At 38.2% G+C, this 20388-nt stretch overlaps 1 protein-coding gene across 2 annotated transcripts in view; it reads right to left on the bottom strand.

Moving 5' to 3' along the window:
* LOC139738047 (formin-like protein 3) overlaps positions 1 to 20388 on the bottom strand; it is a 78363-nt gene that overhangs the window by 29293 nt on the left and 28682 nt on the right. Inside the window, exon 1 of one of the 2 annotated variants that reach the window (XM_071648709.1) lies at positions 10584 to 11574. The exons of the other annotated variant lie outside the window; for it this stretch is intronic. Coding sequence (XP_071504810.1) covers positions 10584 to 10721 — 138 coding nt within the window. The 5' untranslated portion in view covers positions 10722 to 11574. Of the gene's footprint in view, positions 1 to 10583; positions 11575 to 20388 lie in introns of those variants that run through there. 2 annotated transcript variants of the gene reach the window in all.

The following is a 20388-nucleotide window of genomic DNA, read 5'->3' as shown; positions in this document are numbered from 1 at the left end:
ATTGATGACACACACGGAGACCTGCCTGTGCGCCGTGTTAATCAGTGTGAATCGAGAGTCAGCAAGGTTTCCAATAATATTATCGAGCAGCGACAAACGTACGGCAAAATACCATGGCCCTGACCTTAAATTTGTATCAGACCGGGGGGGGGGGGGGGGGGGATAAGGAGAAAAATCCTCTAATTAATTTTTACCGAGCCGGATTATATACAACGTAGATAGTAGCTTGTGAGGGTGGAAAAAGAGTGACGTACATATGTATTTGTGAATACTGTTGCGTGGTTATACACACAAGTGTATTATCTCCCACATAATAATTACACAATCCATGGTACTTGTACACTGTGTACTAGTATGCGATCATCTTTGTGACCTGCTGCACAAAGTACATTTATCCTTCTTTTTTTTTTTAATATGTAAATGAACCTGTCGAGGATGCGAAACGTGTTTTACATAACTCACGATTTTAATTTATGTTGTTATGAAACAAAAACATTGATTAACGGTTGATGAGTGCGGATACATGTAAAGTGCTATGCGGAGAAAATGAAAGTGAGATTTGGCCATAAAGTGTAGTAATAAACAAATAGTGCAAAACGACAGCAGGATAGATGTTATAAAAAAAAAGAAAGCGTATAGTACTACTAAAATATCAATGATACAAACGAAGACCTGAATATAAAAGCGATCCAAGTCCAATTTTTGGCCAAATTCAGTTTGACATGGGAAATTGTAGCTTATGCATGGACTCATCTTGTGTATAAATGATAAATCCTAATTACCCCCGAAAGTGCCTGAAATGAATGAGTTAAATATCAATGCAAGAATGAAGGACTTGGGTCATTCTTACATTCATATAATAGCGCCCTCTCTCATCTTTCTCTCATCTCTATAGCAGAATATCATGTATATGAATCAAAGAACGACCCAAGTCCATATGAATCAAAGAACGACCCAAGTCCACCACACAAAATGGCCTCTCCACAATTAATGTAAATGTTAATTGTCATAATGATATATGTTCTAATCTGTACATACAATGTTGCCTTCCCATCACAGTTAAATAGAATATTATTGGACAAATAAAAAAGATATGAAGTTTTTCTTAGCTTACTCGAAATGGTCTTCCATGCATGGACTTGGGTCGTTCTTATATTCATATACTCAAACACTAACAACAATAACTATTTTTTTTACTTTGAAATGCATTCTACACTTACATTGTGGTATTTGGAGCAATTCACAACGTAAACTTGATAACTGCATCTGCTCGAATCAAATCAGTACAACTGCTATCATTGTTAGGACCACTCTTTCAATTGCACATGACCTTAAAAATGTATCTCTTAATGGTCATCATTATGAATTACCATTATCACATTAATTTGAATGTAAGATAGGATTCGTAAACAATTGATCGTCAAACAATAACCTACAGTCATGTAGTCATAAAATGGAAGTGATCATAGCAATCGATAAGTATCCAAAATCCAGGAAACGCGTGACAAGCGAACAGCACTACAGTTGTACTTTGTTATCAAATCATATAATCTTGTGCGTTGATGAATATGGAAAGCAGCGAAAAGACGCCTAAGATATTTTAATCTTGTGATGGGTTTGCATGCAGAAAACGACCTTTAAATGCTTGTACCAAATGTACGATGTTCTCGTCTGCAGTAAGAGAATGACTATAGTAGCGTTGGCGTATAAAGAAAATACATGTACAGTGTACCTGCATGGCAAACCCATAATATCCAAATGATAACGCAGTCGCATAATGTAAACAGGTGTATCATAAAAAAACACGCATTAGTCAAATACTGTTTCTACAGACATGTACAGTGTAATAAAACCCCATTGTGTACATGATAATACATATACAAAGGTACGTTCTATATTGATCATTTAAACTGTTGTGGGCAGTACACTTGTATTCAAAACATCTTAAGGTCCGTGCTGCACCACTATTACTGTTACTTTGTTATTGTAAAACTTATTTTTCGTTAGATTTTGTCAAATAAAAATTGAAGTGGTCACTGCCATGTTATACAAAAGTTGTTTCTTGGCTTGCACTACATGTATGCTCTCGATCGTCCGCTATATCCCAGTGGGGTGATTGAGTTAATAAACTAAACTACACACCGACTGAAATGTTGTAGGATGAGTATAACGTTCTTATCAGAACCCCCGGCTCCCTATTAAAAAAATAAATAAATAAATGATAATAATAATGATACCAAAACTAGCATCATCACTCATAAGCGCTGACTAAAGTCACACTCTACGGAGCAAACATATTGATATGCCCTTGCGTATTATTGATACGCACCATGGATTAATCAAGTTCTAATACATGTACAGGTGTATACATTTTGAGCATCTATAAATAGCACAGTTTGGCGGCGTACAAATTGTATAGTCTTTGTTGCCACATAACGCTATACAGTATACATGTATAATACAGTGTACACTATACTACAAGTACATTGTAACTCCATGACTGTGTTTGTGTCATCACAATGTAGCAGACATTGTTACAGATGAATGGGGAATATCAGGTTCGCGAATGCCAGTCGCATTGCTGTCAATGTTATGAATTCCTCATTAAATTAATGTTAACCTGTACACGTACAATGTTAAGATGTTGTTCCATTCCATTATCATGAACACCCCCCCCCCCCCCCCAACTGGCTCAAGAGAAAAATGAAGTGAGGGAAATTGGTATCTACAATCTAGGATATGTTTCAATGCACCCAGCAGGATTTAACTATCATTACAGAGATTATAAGTGAATGGTCCTATTATACACCGTACACTTGTATAACCAATGCATACTATAACACTGTACTTCTTCTACATGTACTACTTCTACTACTACTACTACTACTACTGCTACTACTAATGATAACAATGATAATGATAATAATAGTAATGGTAATAATAATGATAATAGTAATAACAACAATAATTGATAACAATCTTTAGCATTTATAGAAAGAGCCAAACTTACGAAGATTGACCGTCATGTTTTGTACGTTTACAATAATTTACTGTGCATCCTACATTGTAGCCTGTTATTGTGATTCACTATAATATATTTGTTGTACATTCCTTCAATGAGAAACATGAAAATAAATTTGATTTAGTTTAATTAGAATATAATAATAATAATAATAATAATAATAATAATGATAATAATAATGATAATAATGATAATAATAATAACAATAATAAGAATGATAATAATAATGTGTTATTTATCCAGGGTAGCCTCTTCAGTGTTGTCACTGCTCTACCAGAGGGTCCTGCCATTATTAGCACCCAAATGTTGCCAGATACCCATTCATCATGTTCATACATCTGAGGTAGAGTGGGACATAGAGTGAAAATATTTTGTTCGAGGACGTAAAAAATATGTGTAAGCACTGGGCGGGTCTCGGGTCCTCCGATTGGGAGTCGAGATTCGTATATCCACTACTGTATGCCAAAGCGCCCCCGCTGGATTACTTAAATGACATGAAAATCATACATCTGTAATGGTAGCAATACAACCAAGATACTTACAGAACTCCTGTATAATAGCGCTCTTACAAGGAGTGAACTTGTGTAACAGCGCTTCACAAAATGCTGGAATGAAACTTACATTAATTGTGTCGAGAAAATAACGGAAAAAATGCAAAATAGAAGATACACTTAACTGATCAATCATTAATTGAATAGGAAAGTCTTCCACGATTTTGAAACTCTGCTATAGAGATGGTGCTCCTCAGGTAGGGCCTACATCGGAGGAGCTGATTCCATAGGCGTGATGGACAGCAACCGATAAGTTCTTTCAATGTTCTTATAATCTGGTCCGTCTTTTTAGGATTGTTAAAGGGAACAGTGATTTAAAAAAAGATGTTCGAGTTACCACATTTGATGCATTTTAATTAGGCATACATGTACAATACATGTACAATTGTACTTTGTATGGAGGTTAGTTGTTTAGAAAAAAAAACCCTTCCATATAAAAAAAAAATCGCGATAAAGCCTACCTGTACAACTTACGATAGGAGTTATCAATATTTTTCTCAATAAACCATAACCGTAGACGGCTTATTCTATAAACAATCTTATTAAAACTACAATGTACATGTATTGTTCACATTTTGTATGTTTAGCAATATCTATCATTGATTATACTGTTTAATATTTTTGCTTTGGTTGTTTCCATCGCTAACTCATATATTTTAGAACTATTTTGAAGCACTATGAAGCTGGGTTTTCCTTTTTTTCTGCAAATGCCAAAATTATGCCTTTAATATCAACAGTCACCTTTACCATCACTACAGCAAACACAGGCTTTAATGAACCAGACTACCGATATATTCCGTTGGATAAAGTCGGTCGTAATGATACTAGTAATACAACATGACATGAAAGTCTCCCCCCCCCCCACACCTTCACAGTAGGCCTATAACTTGTATAATGCAATGAAACCAAATTAAACTTCATAAACTGTCTGCAGTACACACGCACTACAATGCACGTCTTCTTTCGTCATGCATGCAGGGATTTCTCGATAACTCTGGATTATGATGGATTTTGTGTAATCTGTAATTTACAGTGAGCTCTTTTAAGCCTACCTTTCTTATGTAGCTTACAGTACTGTAGGTCCATTATTGTTCCTGTAACGTTACTGTCGGTAATGACAGTGTTAAGCAGCAATGAAATATTCTTACTCCCAATTTCTGCATACATACACGTACACCGTTGTAGTTTTTTCATAGTGTTATAATGATAATGTTAGGCATTTCTCTGAATTCCTCTTTTTCTTGCAAAGATCCGATCCCGTGAACTGGTGAAAAACAATAGGATTGCCGAGTGCCCAATCAGACAAAAATGGAAATACTTCCTTATGCCTCCCCACTTGTTTTGACCTGCTACACCACTCTGCATTGCCCTACCATTGTTAGCTTATACGCACGGATGCACACACTTACACAAATTCACATGACAAATGTTAGGATTATGAGTGGGGCCCATGAGGAAGTCTTGCCAAAAAGGAATTATAAAGTACATATTTAATGATTGCTCGCAACTCTTCCACCTTGTGGTAGACTGGTATAGACTTGTAAGTCAAAGTAATGAGCATGTCATGCCAGTTAGACAAAATATGATAAGGATTAACAATATAGATCTCATCTTAAATCACCCTCTCAACATCACTTAGTACAGTATTTAAACCAAATATGAATTTCACGCGTGATGAAACACATACAATGTGCAATGTACGTGTACATTGTGTCTCTTGCTAACTTACTGCAATGTAGGACGTCGACATACCTCCTCATTCCATTGATTTTACACGAGTCACATTTTGGCATTTCCATTTCCATTGCCATTGCCAAGAATTAAGAAAAGATCACTCACATCCACACGCGCGTGCGCGCACACACACACAGCACACACTCTAACACCGGCGAAAAAACAGATAAATGAAATTTTGATATTGTTTGACATTTTCTTTTAAAAGCTGATGCGTGAACGGAGGAAAATTCACCATGAGGCGAAGTCGCACAAAGCATACACTTGTATATTAATAGACACCTACTGTCCAAAATGTCATGCAGTAGAAAAAATGCCTGAGCGTGTGTTGCTTTCCTTTTTCCTCCACATTCAGCTACTTCTCGCCTCTTACAGCGGGCGCCATCAAATTTTTCGTAGGTATCTTCATCTGTTTTAAAGGCACCGTGTTTCATTAAAAGGAAGGTTACAGCAGGATGTTCCGCTGGTATACACACAGCGAAACTGGGTTGGGAAAGGCCAGTGGACCAAAACACTATGAACATATTGTAATAATGGCAACAGTAACGCGAGGCATACTAATTACAATGCAGAAAGTTGTGTTTGCTAGACGTTGCCTTGTTTAATTTCATTAATCCATCTGTAGTTAATTCTGACCCCTTCGGTAATACTAATTTTTCTGCATTTGCTGAACCAACTTCAATTGGTGGTGGTGTGGTGTGGATGTGGTGTGGATGTGTGTTGTATCCTGCTTACAAAAACGGCTTAAAATTTGTTTTTAGGCTTCCAATACAACCTTCAATTTAGACATCAGGCATTGCATATTCACCTTGCAGATATTTTTAATGAGTTTTTGGAGTGATCTCTCAGTGCAAGGAGCAACAGAGAGGGGATTTTCTTCATGTCTACTGCAACTTCACCAACCAACAAGGAAGTTCAGTCCCATGTGTAGGATACCATGTGTGTGTCATCTTTTTCCAAGCAAATGAAAATGGCGGGAAACTCCTCAGCACTCATCATGAAACTGTAAGCTACAACTTACCTCTCTGTCTCATTACTGATGAAGCGTGTTATTAGTGGAACAGCCCAGGCAATACATGGAAGCCTGGCTTATTGTCAGTACCGACTTTTTACTTGTCTGTTTAGACAATTCTTGTGAATTTTGGTGCTTTTTATTTTTCCTCTGACAAACCAGCCTTGACAACCACATGTCAGCTCTACTCTGGCAAGCAAGTTTGAGCCCCATAGACATGACTTACATATACCTGTAGTTACAGTTTAGTAGTGTCATCTTTTATCAGGTGATTCCATGATCCTTTCTTGAATACCTCACCGACTACCTCCCTCCATCAAGTGTATGTTACGTGGCTGCAATAATGATGGCCTTCATCGACAGATGTTGCTTGTTATTGATGCTATCAACATGTCTGAACTTCGTCCTTACATGTCAGCAATACCAGTGCAAACATGCAAACGGGTACCGGTACATGTACAGTTCCTCATGGAAAAATATTCAAAACCCCAGCATGAAGTATCAGCAGAGTTACTGTTCAAAACAAGTGAACTCTTTTCTTCATGATGTTAAAGGAAATGTGTTCAGTCATCTGCTGAAGCAACGATCTGAGATATGCTTGTCATCCCAAGGTGCGCATGGTAAAGATCATGCTCTGCTGTACCTTAGCCTTCTTGTACTGGCTCTTTCTTCAGATGTAGAACTCAATCCTGGCCCCAAGGCAAAATATCCATGTCAGATATGTGAACGAGCCGTCACTTGGAAACAACGAGGGGTTGCCTGTGATTGTTGCCAGCAGTGGTACCATGTAGACTGTATGCACATGGCTACTCCCATTTACGAAGCCCTTGCTAACTCCAGTGTTTCCTGGCAATGTGTAGCATGTGGTATGCCCCAGTTTTCAACAAGCCTCTTTGACTCACACATTACAAATACGTGGAACAGTTTTGAAAGTTTACGCAGCATCTCTGAAGACAACTTAAATGAACCTGGCAGCCCTGGCCCTCCTAGAGCCAGTTCTTCACCTCTTCCACAAAGGCGTGCTGTGAAGAAGACTAATCTCTCAACCAGTGTAAAAATAGTTACAGTGAATTTCCAAAGTGTCAAAAATAAGAAAGAGGAAATTGCAAATTTGATAGATTCAACAGCACCAGGAATCATCATCGGAACAGAAACATGGCTCAACGACAGCATTCATACCTCCGAAATATTTCCCAGTACATATGACGTCTTCCGCAAGGATCGTGCTGATGGTTACGGAGGTGTACTTATAGCCATTAACAAGAGATACACTTGTGAGCACATACCAAGCAGATCGGAGTGTGAAGCTTTATTCACTGAGCTACCTCTCAGAGGAAACAAGACCCTCATAGTTGGAGCACTGTATCGACCTCCATCAAGCTCTCTTCAGTACACTGACGATCTCTGCAATGAAATTGAAAACCTTTGCAACAAGCATAAGAATGCTGTTTTTTGGCTCGGAGGTGACTTGAATCTCCCTGACATCAAATGGGACACCCAAGCAGTAGAGGGAAACCAATATACTCATGCTATCAGCAATCGCTTCCTTGAAATGATTGGCAACTGCGGTCTTCAGCAGATGGTCACTTTCCCAACCAGACACAAGACGACTCTTGATCTGTTCCTCTCAAACAGACCATCACTTGTGAATAGATGTACTGCCCACCCAGGAATCAGTGATCATGACATTGTTGTTGTAGACTCTGATGTCTCTCCAAAGAGAAGGAAACCTGTCAAGAGAAAATTACACCTCTGGAAAAATGCTGATCTCCGCAACATGAAAAATGACTGCGTCGTCTTTCAGAAGAACTTCATTGAGAATTTTTCTGTAACCAGTCCTGTTCCAGAGATGTGGTCCGAGATTAAACAGTTCCTTCTACAGCTTCTTGACAAACATGTCCCATCCAAGATGACATCCACCAGATTTAACCAACCCTGGATCACCACTTCTGTGAAGCGGCTCACCAGAAAGAAGAAACGCAGCTTCGTACGTGCAAGAAAATCCCAAAAGCAGAAGGACTTTCTGGAATACCTGAACTTAAAGAAACAAACCAGGATTGCCTGTAAGGAAGCATACAACAACTACCTTACTGACATTGTAAGTCCAGAATCCAAAAGTAATCCAAAGCGATTCTGGAGCTTCATCAATAGCAAACGTTGCGAACGTACTGGAGTAGCTCCTTTAAAATCTCCTGAAGGGATAACATACACAGATGGACATACCAAAGCTGAGATCCTGAATGACCAGTTCATTTCAGTGTTCAATAAGAATGAAAACCTACACAACATCAAGGACAAAGGCATCAGCCCTCATACTGCCATGGAAAATATCACTATCTCAGCAGCTGGTGTCCTTAAGCTCCTCTCTGGTCTACAGACTCACAAAGCCACAGGACCAGATGGACTACCAGCTAGACTGCTGAAAGAGCTTGCTTTGGAGCTGACTCCCATCTTCACAATCTTCTTCCAAGCATCACTGAACCAAGGTGAAATCCCAGAGGACTGGAGGAAAGCAAATGTAGCTCCTGTCTTTAAAAAAGGAGAAAGGAACAAGGCTGAGAACTATCGGCCGATCTCTCTGACCTCCATCTCATGCAAAGTGTTGGAACACATTGTCAGCAGTAGCATAATGAATCACCTTGAAGAGAAAAACATCTTATCAAACGCACAACATGGCTTCCGAAAAAAACGCTCCTGTGAGTCACAACTCATCTTGGCTATTCAAGATCTTGCTAAAGGGATTGATGACAAACAGCAACATGATGTATTACTGCTGGATTTCTCCAAGGCGTTTGATGTGGTCCCACACTCAAGACTTCTGTACAAACTGCACTTCTATGGCATTCAGGATAAAACCCATGACTGGATCTCTGCCTTCCTCCGCAATCGCACCCAACAAGTCACCCTGGAAGGAGTTTCATCAACCACAGGCCATGTAACTTCAGGCGTTCCACAAGGTAGTGTCCTTGGTCCCTTGCTATTTCTTCTATATGTCAATGACCTACCAGAATGCATATCTCCAGATACCACTGTACGCTTATTTGCAGATGACTGCATGTTGTACCGTAACATCAAGTCTGAGGCAGACACAGTCAAGTTACAACAGGATCTTGACTCATTACAGCAATGGGAGGAAGACTGGCTCATGCAATTCAACCCCAAGAAATGCCAAACTCTTCATGTAACCAAAAAGAGACGTCCGATAATCAAGTCCTATAACATCCATGGTCAGATCCTCGATCAAGCTGATACTGCAAAGTATCTTGGTGTCCATCTCACTCATAACTTGAACTGGAACCATCACATCAATGTCATAACAAAGAAAGCAAACTCAACCAGCGCCTTCTTACAACGCAATATCAGGTCATGTCCAAGAAACACAAAGGAGTTGTGCTACAAAGCACTGGTACGCCCCATAATGGAATATGCATGCACCGTTTGGGACCCGTTCACTCAAGACAATATACACAAGCTCGAGATGGTGCAACGTCGCTATGCTCGCTTCATCTGCAATGACTACAGACGAACAAGCAGTGTTGCAGCCATGCTCCACCAGTTACATTGGCCTACACTTCAAGAGCGCAGGGCTCAATTCAAGGTAGTAATGCTGTACCGCATCAAGTACTCACTCATTGACATACCCCCAGATGTCATACACCCTTCTTCATCAACTTCACTCCGCGGACACTCTCACAAGCTCTTTATTCCATATGCACGAACTGTTAGCTACCAAAGGACATTCTTCCCAGACACAACCAGACTATGGAATGCTCTGCCCCAGGATACCTTCAACTGCACCACTTTAGCTCAGTTTAAGCAAGTGGTGCAGGATATTCAACTCCGCTAGAAGGGAATGGGATGTTTTTAGCTGCACTCTAGAAAATGTAGTCATTTTAACCTGCACTGTACATAAACACCTCCACACCATGCCTGCCAACAGTACGACAATACACCAAAGGTGGACTGTACTGAACAGGAAGAAGAAGAAGAAGAAGAAGAAGCCTCTTTAAACTTAAAAGTCCGGGGAAAGAGTTCCTTATGTCCCCCCCCCCCCACTACCTAACTACCCACTAACCTTTGTTTAGTTTATTATTATCCCCCACTAATTTGCACAAAATAAATAAATTACTTTTTTTTTTTACTAATGATAAACTAAATAAAGGTTAGTGGGTAGTGGGGTTAGTGGGTATTAGGTAGTGGGGGGGGGGGGGGGGGGGGGACATAAGGTACTCTTTCCAAGTCCGGACCGGGCTATCTCACTCACTTTTCTGCTCGATTTCATCATGGCGATAAAATCTCCACTCCCTGTTTTCCAGGCAAGGCTATGGCATCTGTTCACGGCACGGTGTAAGATCAGACAGCACACAACAACAAATGCAAGTAAAATCGGACGTGAAGACATACATGTAAAACTTCAACTTCCTTCAAACAGTCAAACTCTTCCGATGTATCCAGGTAATTCCAGATATCTTCATTTGTTTGTAGACACGATGCTATCGCATTTGTAGGCTACTTCTTCAAGTTTGAAAACATCAAATGTAGCTTATATACATAGGGTCAGTCGCTGATAGCCAGTAAACTCGTTGTGGGAATATTTCCAGTAATTCTCATCGCCAGAATCCGACCCTCTGCATTGCACGGTTTTTCAGAAGGATGCTGATGCTAATGGGCTATCCAAAATGTAAGCGAGGAGCCGAGAAAATTATTATCCATACAGTAGATGATGTCCAACGAACGCGTCATCGCCTTGCCATTTTCTGTCCTCTCGACGAGACCAAGCGGCAGTCGATGACGAGCTGGGATAGAATTCCGTCAGCAGCAAGTTATAAAAGCGAGGGCGACAGGCGCTTCCTACAATCACGGCAGATTAAACATAACACGGTGTGTGTATTTGCTTCTCATGTGCGCACAGGCCAGTGTGTTTTTAATGTCGCCCAGCCGCAAAGGCAGACGTCAGCGCGCGGGAAAAGCGATGCTGTGTCCGGCTGTGGTGAAATCCAACAGGTTGTTTGTGTACACCGGTGATTACAATGTCCACGTATGTGATGATGTCAAGTTGTGAAAAAAAAAACAACACCACAACAACTGAAATATATCACGTCAATTCCAACATCAAAATTGTTCCTGCTTCTCCTCATCCCATCCTCTCCATCTGATAGTCACACGCGGCGTCGCCAATCAGCAGTTAATAAAATGGAACATGCAAGTTTAAATGCCGGTCATAGATTTAGAAATCACGTCGTACTTCATAAATTTCAAATCTCGGAGCGATTTAATCGAGAGAGTGAAGACGAATGGTGAGAATGTAAAGACGAATTGCTAGCACCGCCTCAAACTTGCACAAGGGTGATGTACTCTCATCTTGTTACACCAGGCATCTTGTTCCGTCGCGATTCCCTTCCACTCCTCTTGATGTGTCTTATTAAGTTAAAACGTCGAACCCGCCACGAGACTAGCGGCCACAGCCAGCTGATGAAATAACGAGGTTACACTGACAGCAAGAACCTGCTGTGGCACGCATTATGCATGACCAAAGCCTCAGCCTCGGCGTCTCAATTGCGTCTTGCCCGACGCAACCGGATACAATAAATCCCCCAACTACACGCCACACGTAGTTTTCATTTGCCTAAGCCTTCACACGTTTGCTGTACGTAGGTAGTATCTCAGGCCGGCGCTCCAATTTTTCTCTACTCGCCTTCTGTGTAAATTGCCTTTTGGGAATCTGTATTTACTGTACTTCATAGTTAGCTTAGTGTAATGTTGACATTGAGCCCTCGGTCGTATGGTGCTTGTCCAAACTGACTAACTCCTATTGAAAGGGGTCTGCACACTGTGTAGATTAACACATGCATCATGAAAGCCCATCTCTGCATTGGGTTGATTGCGGTTTTCATCAGCTGGTCAAAGAAACCATGTACTTTAAGAAGGAAGAAAGCTTTTCACCTACCTTTCAATGGATGTATAAGAGACAATGGTTCCTGAGCTAAGGCACCAAACCGTGAAATTCACCCACACACACCCACACACACACACACACACACACGACAAAGCTTGATTTAATTGACACACCAAGCAGGTAGACTTATACTTAGTGGAAAAAGAAACAAATCACAACTAACGTATACAAAACTTATACATGGCTTCTTACAAGTAGAGATTTTTTCCACTTCATGTCACAGTAAAGTTGGTAAAACCATAACGAACATGGACGTTTAGGTGTCATCTCCTCCCCCCCCTACACACACACACGAACACACACACACACACACACACACACACACACCATGAATTAAGCATGGAACAAAGAATGTCACGATATCATGAATACGCATGAATGTAATCAATTACCAATCATCCCTTGTATTTACTACAACAATACTCTTCAGATCATTGTAGAAAATTGTATTTTTGGAAAATGAAAAAAGAAAATTGAAATTGATTTAATGAAACCAAATTGAATTCCCTTATGGGTGTCATTGAATAGCATGCTACTATTACCGTTCCCAATTAGGCTTCCTTTTCACCTGCCTCGGCTTCGTGGAAGTCCTACAAGGTCAATGACAGCGCCATGACACTAGATTGATCAGCATTTTGGTCGCCAGTGCGAACACACATTTTCGCTGTGGAACGTAATAGGCCTACACACACTGTACTCTCCCCATATACAATCACACACACACACACACACACACACACACACACAAAATATCGCTCATAAGTTTGTATACAGTAAAATATGGCTACACGCACACACACACACACACACACACAACTACTGTCCATAACTCCTATTCTTCAGTTACCACACCTCATTATGTTCCCTTTCACTTCAGACCCACGCTTTCACCTTCACTAACCCCAGTCACGCCCCCGGCCTTCGGGAACAAAATAGTCCCGGTTGGATTGCCACATTGTTGTACCTCTCTATATACCCGACGAACGCTTCGACCTGACGTCTGGCTCAACAATAACAACAAGCTGAGCTAACAATAGGGCGGGAATGACGTAGAAAATAGGCTGACTCGCAAAGAACGTCTACAGTGATAATGACCTCATAGGGATAACATGTGAATATTCCTTTTCCACCTTAAATATCTGTATAAAAGAATTGGATCAGTATGTAATAATGATAACAATGATAATGATGATAATAATAATAATAATAATAATAATAATAATAATAATAACGATAGTAATAATAATGATAATAATAATAACGATAGTAATAATAATAATAATAATAATAATAACAATAATAATGATAATTGCATTTATATTGCGCTTCATACTGGCGTTTCTAAGCGCACTTGTGCTATTCATACAAAAGATTAGAAGACTAGAAAACTAGAAAACACAATAACATTAACAAAACCAGCATATTAACAGTAACAAAGGGAAAAAGAAAAAATAATATGATGCAATGATACAATAATTAATAACTGACTGTATGCGCCTCCAGAAAACAAAACAAACAAACAAAAAAAAAACGTATCAGGGGGAATTTCAATATCAGGTTGCGTGAAGCTGAAAAAAAAACCACATCCAATTTAAGCATTTAAAGGGACATTCCGGACGATTTTCATAATTTCACATCATGTAGTACATAAATCAATAGTTCCATGTATAGATTCGTGGAATTTGTTGTGGTCCTTGAGCAGAGAAACCAATAAATTGCAAATCTTAAACAAATTACACTGAACAGTGTTGATGACATCAGAGCCTCATATATTTCAAAAATGTAGCAGTGCAATTCCATTACAATACCACCTGCTCAATAACTTCACCTGTTAAGAATGTATGCATGCCTTCTTCTTTTGTACTGCTTCCTTGAGCCCCAACTCATGCATTCTTATGGTGAGGCTGCCATGTCATCATCTTTGTTCATTGCAATTTGTTTTAAATTTTGAAAACATTCTCATTCCTCATCCCAATCACTATAAATTCTGAAACTCTGTATTCAGTTTAATTGATTTACAGTTGTTCAAATGTAAAAGTCTGAAAATCATCCGGAGGTCCCCTTTAAGACTTCTACAAATTGAGTCAAATCAAATACTGAGTAAACAAATGAGGTACAGACAACGATGAACTTAGAAATTATACAAGAGACAGTGTTTTCACGATACCGCTCTAAGCTATGGTCGCGACCCCACAGGCAATCCTCTGTTTGACCTTGAAGAACGTCCAATTCACGCTTTTGCTCACAAACTTGGCAATTTACCTTGCTGATGGAACAAAAAGTCAGCTTTATAGTGATCCAAAATAATATGAGTTAGGGATAGAAACAACCAATGCAAAAATTTGATTCAGTACAATTTATTTTAAGTATTGTTATGTATACAGAATGTGAACGATAGTTATAAAAAATGTTCCTAAACTAAACCGTCTGCAGTTATGGTTTAGTGAGAAAAATAGTGATATCTCCATATATTTAAGACTTTATTTCGAAATGTTTACATATGTGACAAGGATGATTTGTAATACAACTGACCTACACATAATTTTATGCATCAATTGTGATATCTCGAACATTTTTTTTTTAAATCACCGCTCCCAATGGTAAACAGTACCTTTAAATACAATTCGCAAAACCTTACAGACCATCGTAAATAAGTTCATAGAATTCTGCGATGATTTCAAGCCAAGAATGATTTTTTCTTATCATTCTAATTTTTTATTTTTATTATCATAAATTTTTATATTTCACATACAATCACAAATCTTAGTGCAGTCATTTATGCATTTTATGAAAATTAATCTTCATCCGATGATATGAATTTGCTTTTGACGCCAAGCTTGCGCCGCGAATATCCAATGGCCTCAGTGGATTCAAGACGCATGGATTTTTTCAGCAAAAAGACGTCAATACTATTGATAATTACATACTTGTGAATGTAAGATAATAAATTCGATCCACAGAATAATCGCGCACTATAGACGGTGTTATGTGGTCTCACTATACCACATTCGTTTATTTCCAAATCGATTGTTTCAGTAATTGCGGCTGACCATAATTATTTTTGAAGGTTTTGATAATTTGTGTTGTCTAATCTTTAGTCTTTGCATTTACGAAAGCATGCGAAATACACGATTTCAAAATACAACACCGATCCCTGCAAAATCACTCTTTCTCAGTCACTCAGGATGATTATTGTGCACACGCAAATAGCAATCAGACGATTACTATAGTTTATTGATCAGGATGCTGAACCTAATTATTTTGCCATTACACGTATCACTGAAAAGCCACAGAAATGATCAAATCATTCTCTGTCCTCCTTCACTCTTTGAAGGACTGACTCAAGGGTGCTAATGGAGCGTCACATTGACAAGATACACGTACTGAAATATTAATTTCCTAGCATAGAGAAGGAATGCAGCACTCATACATACACGCATAATACTGATGGTGATACTTACACACACCCTCACACGTACATTGATAACGGGTACATGACCGAAATCTTTTTGGTTTTTATAATGGTGGTGACTTAATACAGAGTGCTCCACAAGACTCCAGAGTGTCTGAAAACGTGACTTAAACTGTATTATGAATGAGTTCACCGCAGGTGACTGACTATACATGCTGACATTAAAAGGCTCGGCAGTTGGCGAGTAATTGAACAAGGATGAGAGTGGCTGTTACGTAATGCTATCATGTCAACAACCAAAGAGTATGATGCTCCTTTATACCAATTTTCTAATCACTTAACTCGTAAATAGCAAACCGATGTAAAAAAAAAAACACAAAAACAGTCCTTCAATAAAACATGGCCTATAAGGTTTATCTTAGAGCGTTGTGCCAATTCATTTGCGCCAGGGAACGTAATGCAACGTAAGTGTTGCCCCATTCAAATTATTCATACCCGTCGACTATCGAAGATACAGCGACAAGATCCATGATGTGAATTAATGTGTAGCTTATACCATGCATGTATACTGAAGGACACCTTTCAGTCCCGGTATATCTTTCGGGAGGGCTAATTACTATACGTAATATGCGAAATACATCGAATGTGCCTTCGCATGCTGTAATACAGTATTTCAGTAACACGCCAAAGAAATACTTGCGTTTACTCTTTACAGAAAAAAAATGACGATTTTGGGAAATCATTTTAACATACTCTTCATATTTAAGCCACTGTGATTTGACTTTTGTAGACCTTCTTCTTTATTTTTAGAGCGGGCTCAAACTGAGGCAACCCAAATGTAGACACATTCATAACATTAAACTGATAGACTTTTCCAATCCATTTATTGTAGTGTTCCACTTATTTTACACCTATGCGGAAGCAACGTTATAATTCTCAGCATTTTTTTTTTTTTGGGGGGGGGGAGGGGAGCTTTAACTAATGGTAAAAAAAAATGCAAGAAAAAAAAAATCTGCTCTTTTATCATCATTAACGGCATTATTTACCATTTGTAGATGAAACAAAAACCCAGCTTTAGTGCTTAAAAATAGTTCTACAATCTGAGTTTATAGGGATAGAAACAACATACGAGAAAGTGTTAATCAGTATAAAGAATATTAAGTTTAAAAAATTGGAACTATACATATGAATAAACCGTCTACAGTTATGGTTTATTGAGAAAAATAGTGATATATCCTTGTATTAATGCTCGCTTTATTGCCAAATGTAGAGAATGTTTAGTAATACAATTGACATACACAGTGATGCAGTAAATGCGACAGCTCGAACATTTTTTTTTTCTAATCACAGTTCCCAGTGGTAAAAGACACCTTTAATCTGAGTGTGTGTGTTTGCTGAAGAGGAACGACCAAGCCACTCAAGACCAACTAGAATAACCCCTTTGCGTCAAGACAGATTAACAATAGTGGTGCAGAGAACCTTGATTGATTACTTGGACCATTTTCCAAAAACAGTGAACAACAGAGCTATTCATGCAAGAACGGCGTTGTCTAGATTCTCCGCTCACTTCCGTGTGAACATTGAAAATGGTCTCTTAATCAATTTTCTCCTCTCTTTTTTATCTTACTGTCTTATGTACATATCGATCAGAGGTAAGCAATCTTTTAATTCCCCTTATTAGAAAATGTGATTTGTTTGATTACAGTTTACCAAAATCCGGTCCAACATAGAGCGAGAAATTCTGGTATTAAGAATTCATGCATACTTTCTTTTCTTTACTATTTTATGCAAGGTCACGATTTCATCACACAGAAGAGCAACTCTGAGAAATTAAAGTCGTGGACGAGAGCCCTCTGAAATAAACATCAACATAGTCAGTGACATTCTGCATTGTGCTCAAAATATTTTACCAAACACTTATTAGCTGGAGTTTTTAGATTTCTTTACCCACAGACAAACTGTTCAGTTTTCATTCTTCTCGTGAATATGGATGCTTAAAAACCGTTTGCACGCAGGGGTTTGCGTAACGTGAGCAAATGTTAAGGTCACTATATAGGTACAACCTTTCTTTTGAAAGTGGTAAATAGTATGATACTCCACTTTGTAAGGCAATAATAATCCCTGCCCATTGACCATACAATGTGGTCTCGGCAGTAAAATGAACTTGAAAGGTCCTTGCGATCCAATTGGTGTTATCTATTGATTTCTGAACATATTTTCATGCAGTATTTTGTAATTTGTTTTTTTTTTGTGTTTTTTTTTTTGGTTTTTTTTTTTCTTACAGACCAAAAGGCATCAATAGAGGTCAACATATGGATTGCAGGATTTATATTGATCGGGGTGTGCACGCCAATCGTATTTGCCAGGTGTTCAATGCACTTGATTCAGAATAACCCATCGCTATTAAAGGGGCAGGGCGCTGTAAGGTTTCAATTCCGAAAGCAAGGGGCGTTTCAAAGGGACACGTGTTCAATATATGCCCCGGGGATCTGCCCTTTACAGCAGAAAGCTCTCTAGAACGCATCCGTCTACGTCCACTGTATCCTCTATACAGGCAGCAGGACAAGCGACATAGCTTTACTTGTAGTTTTCCTTTCCTGTTTAGGCTTATTACAGCTCTGTTCAAACTGGATTGCCTCGAGAAAAATGTGGCATGAATCAGGGTAGCGTCTTTGTATTAAACTTTTAGGAAATTGTTTATCTGACACACATGTAGATGTAAACTTGTTTGATTTGAACGTTGACTATAAATGCACGTCTTTTGATATAGGTCAGTAGGTCTAAATGACTTTAGATTCGTACCTGCCTTATGATTTTTTTTTCAATCATTATTCAATTCTAAAAATCATTGAAATTATTTTTAAATTAATTTCAATACACTTTTTAGAGAATGTGTTTATCACTTTGAATTGGAATGTTACATTCTTTATTCTAAGGTACGGATCTTAGGTCAGTAGATATAAATGACGTAAGATCCTACCTGCCTCATGTTTTCTTTAAACCATTATTCAATTCTGAAAACCACTGAAATTAAATTTTTAATTAATTTCAATACACTTTTAGAGAATGTGTTTATCACTTCGAATTGTAATGCTACATTCATTATTCTAAGGTTCGGATCTTAGGTCGGTAGATCTAAATGACCTAAGATCCGTACCTACCTTACGTTTTCTTTAAACCATTATTCAATTCTAAAAATTATTGAAATTAAATTTTTAATTAATTTCAATACACTTTTAGAGAATGTGTTATATCACTTCGAATTGTAATGTTACATTCTTATTTGATATTCTATAAAAGCTGTCAATCTTGGAGTATCAGAATCACTCAATTTCAAAAATTATTTCCATCACTATATGTCATGTTGTGTGGTAATTGTAAAGTAAGTTAATAACAAGTCTATATAACTCATTCACCTTGATTTCATTGAAGCATTTTCTTTTGTGTCTAGATAATTGCACAGATATTGAAGAAGTGAAATTGGCATACACACTTTACACGAAGTCCCTAGAGTAATAGAAAAATAAATCAATACATAAAACAAAAAGAACATTTGCAGAAATAACCTTGCTGTATAACTTCATCAATATAGGTTTCTGCACATTATCAAACACACAGTCAGTTTTGAGATAACTATTTCAAACAAACAAAAAAGACTCTTGTCACGATATTCTTTTCTTATACTGCTTTATGTTACACACAAACTGGGAGTATAACACAATAAGTTACGTCGCAATCACACGGCAGAGATACATATTAGGAAATTTTCATTAGCCATGTTAGCTGCCGTACTTAAGTTGTTAAGGACACTTTAACGAGTTTTATTTCCTTATTGATATGTACCACTCTGCTCTAGTTTCACTGATCTGTTACTATCACTTCCAGTCTACATTTTCTTTGAAATCCTTAACAGGACTATTAATAAAAAAGCAAAGATAGTCGTTCTGTTGTAACGTATCGTCTGTGTACCTTTTTCTTTTCTATTCCTTCTTTTTAACCTTATACTTGTACCTTTTATTCCATTTCACTTCTGCTTAAGGTTGATAGAGCATGATTAATTAAGTTGTGGTATGAAATATTCAATCATTACGTTGCCTATTCGTCTCTGGATATTTTTTGTTGTTGATATTTTTGATATCTTATTATCTCTGTCGACCCCCTTCAGGGGTATGAGAGTACAACACATGTTCAAAAGTATGATACAAGGGCTATATATATAGTTACAATACACAGAATATATTACTGTAATAAAAACTGGCAAGTACAAATAAAATATATGACCGGTTTTGTTAATCATATCTGACGCTATAATATTGGGGATTATTCTTTTTAATAGTTCATATTGTACACGCGATTTGTCTTTCTCTCTATATCTCTCGCTTTAGAAATTTACCGATTTCCAGCAGAACCTGGGCGTGGAGGGGGGACACGTACAATCATAAACACATGTACATCAGACACACAGACACACAGACACAGACACACACACACACACACACATATATATATATATATCATTATCATTATCAAACAATGCCAGCCATCACACGTTTTGTGTTTGCGATATTTTCATAACATCTGTTCCCCTTTTGCAATAATTCTGACAGCTTTTGCCCACAACCGCCCAGCACCCAGACCCTATTCAATTTAAGTGTTGTCTACGGTTGTCTGTAAGCATTTATCGTGTCTATACCAGGATGA

The sequence above is a fragment of the Diadema antillarum genome, unplaced genomic scaffold (genome assembly GCF_040938485.1).
Source record: "Diadema antillarum isolate AM-2024a unplaced genomic scaffold, OU_Dant_1.0 seq00000720_RagTag, whole genome shotgun sequence".
NCBI lineage: Eukaryota > Metazoa > Echinodermata > Echinoidea > Diadematoida > Diadematidae > Diadema > Diadema antillarum.
This window is presented reverse-complemented; position numbering and strand designations above follow the sequence as displayed.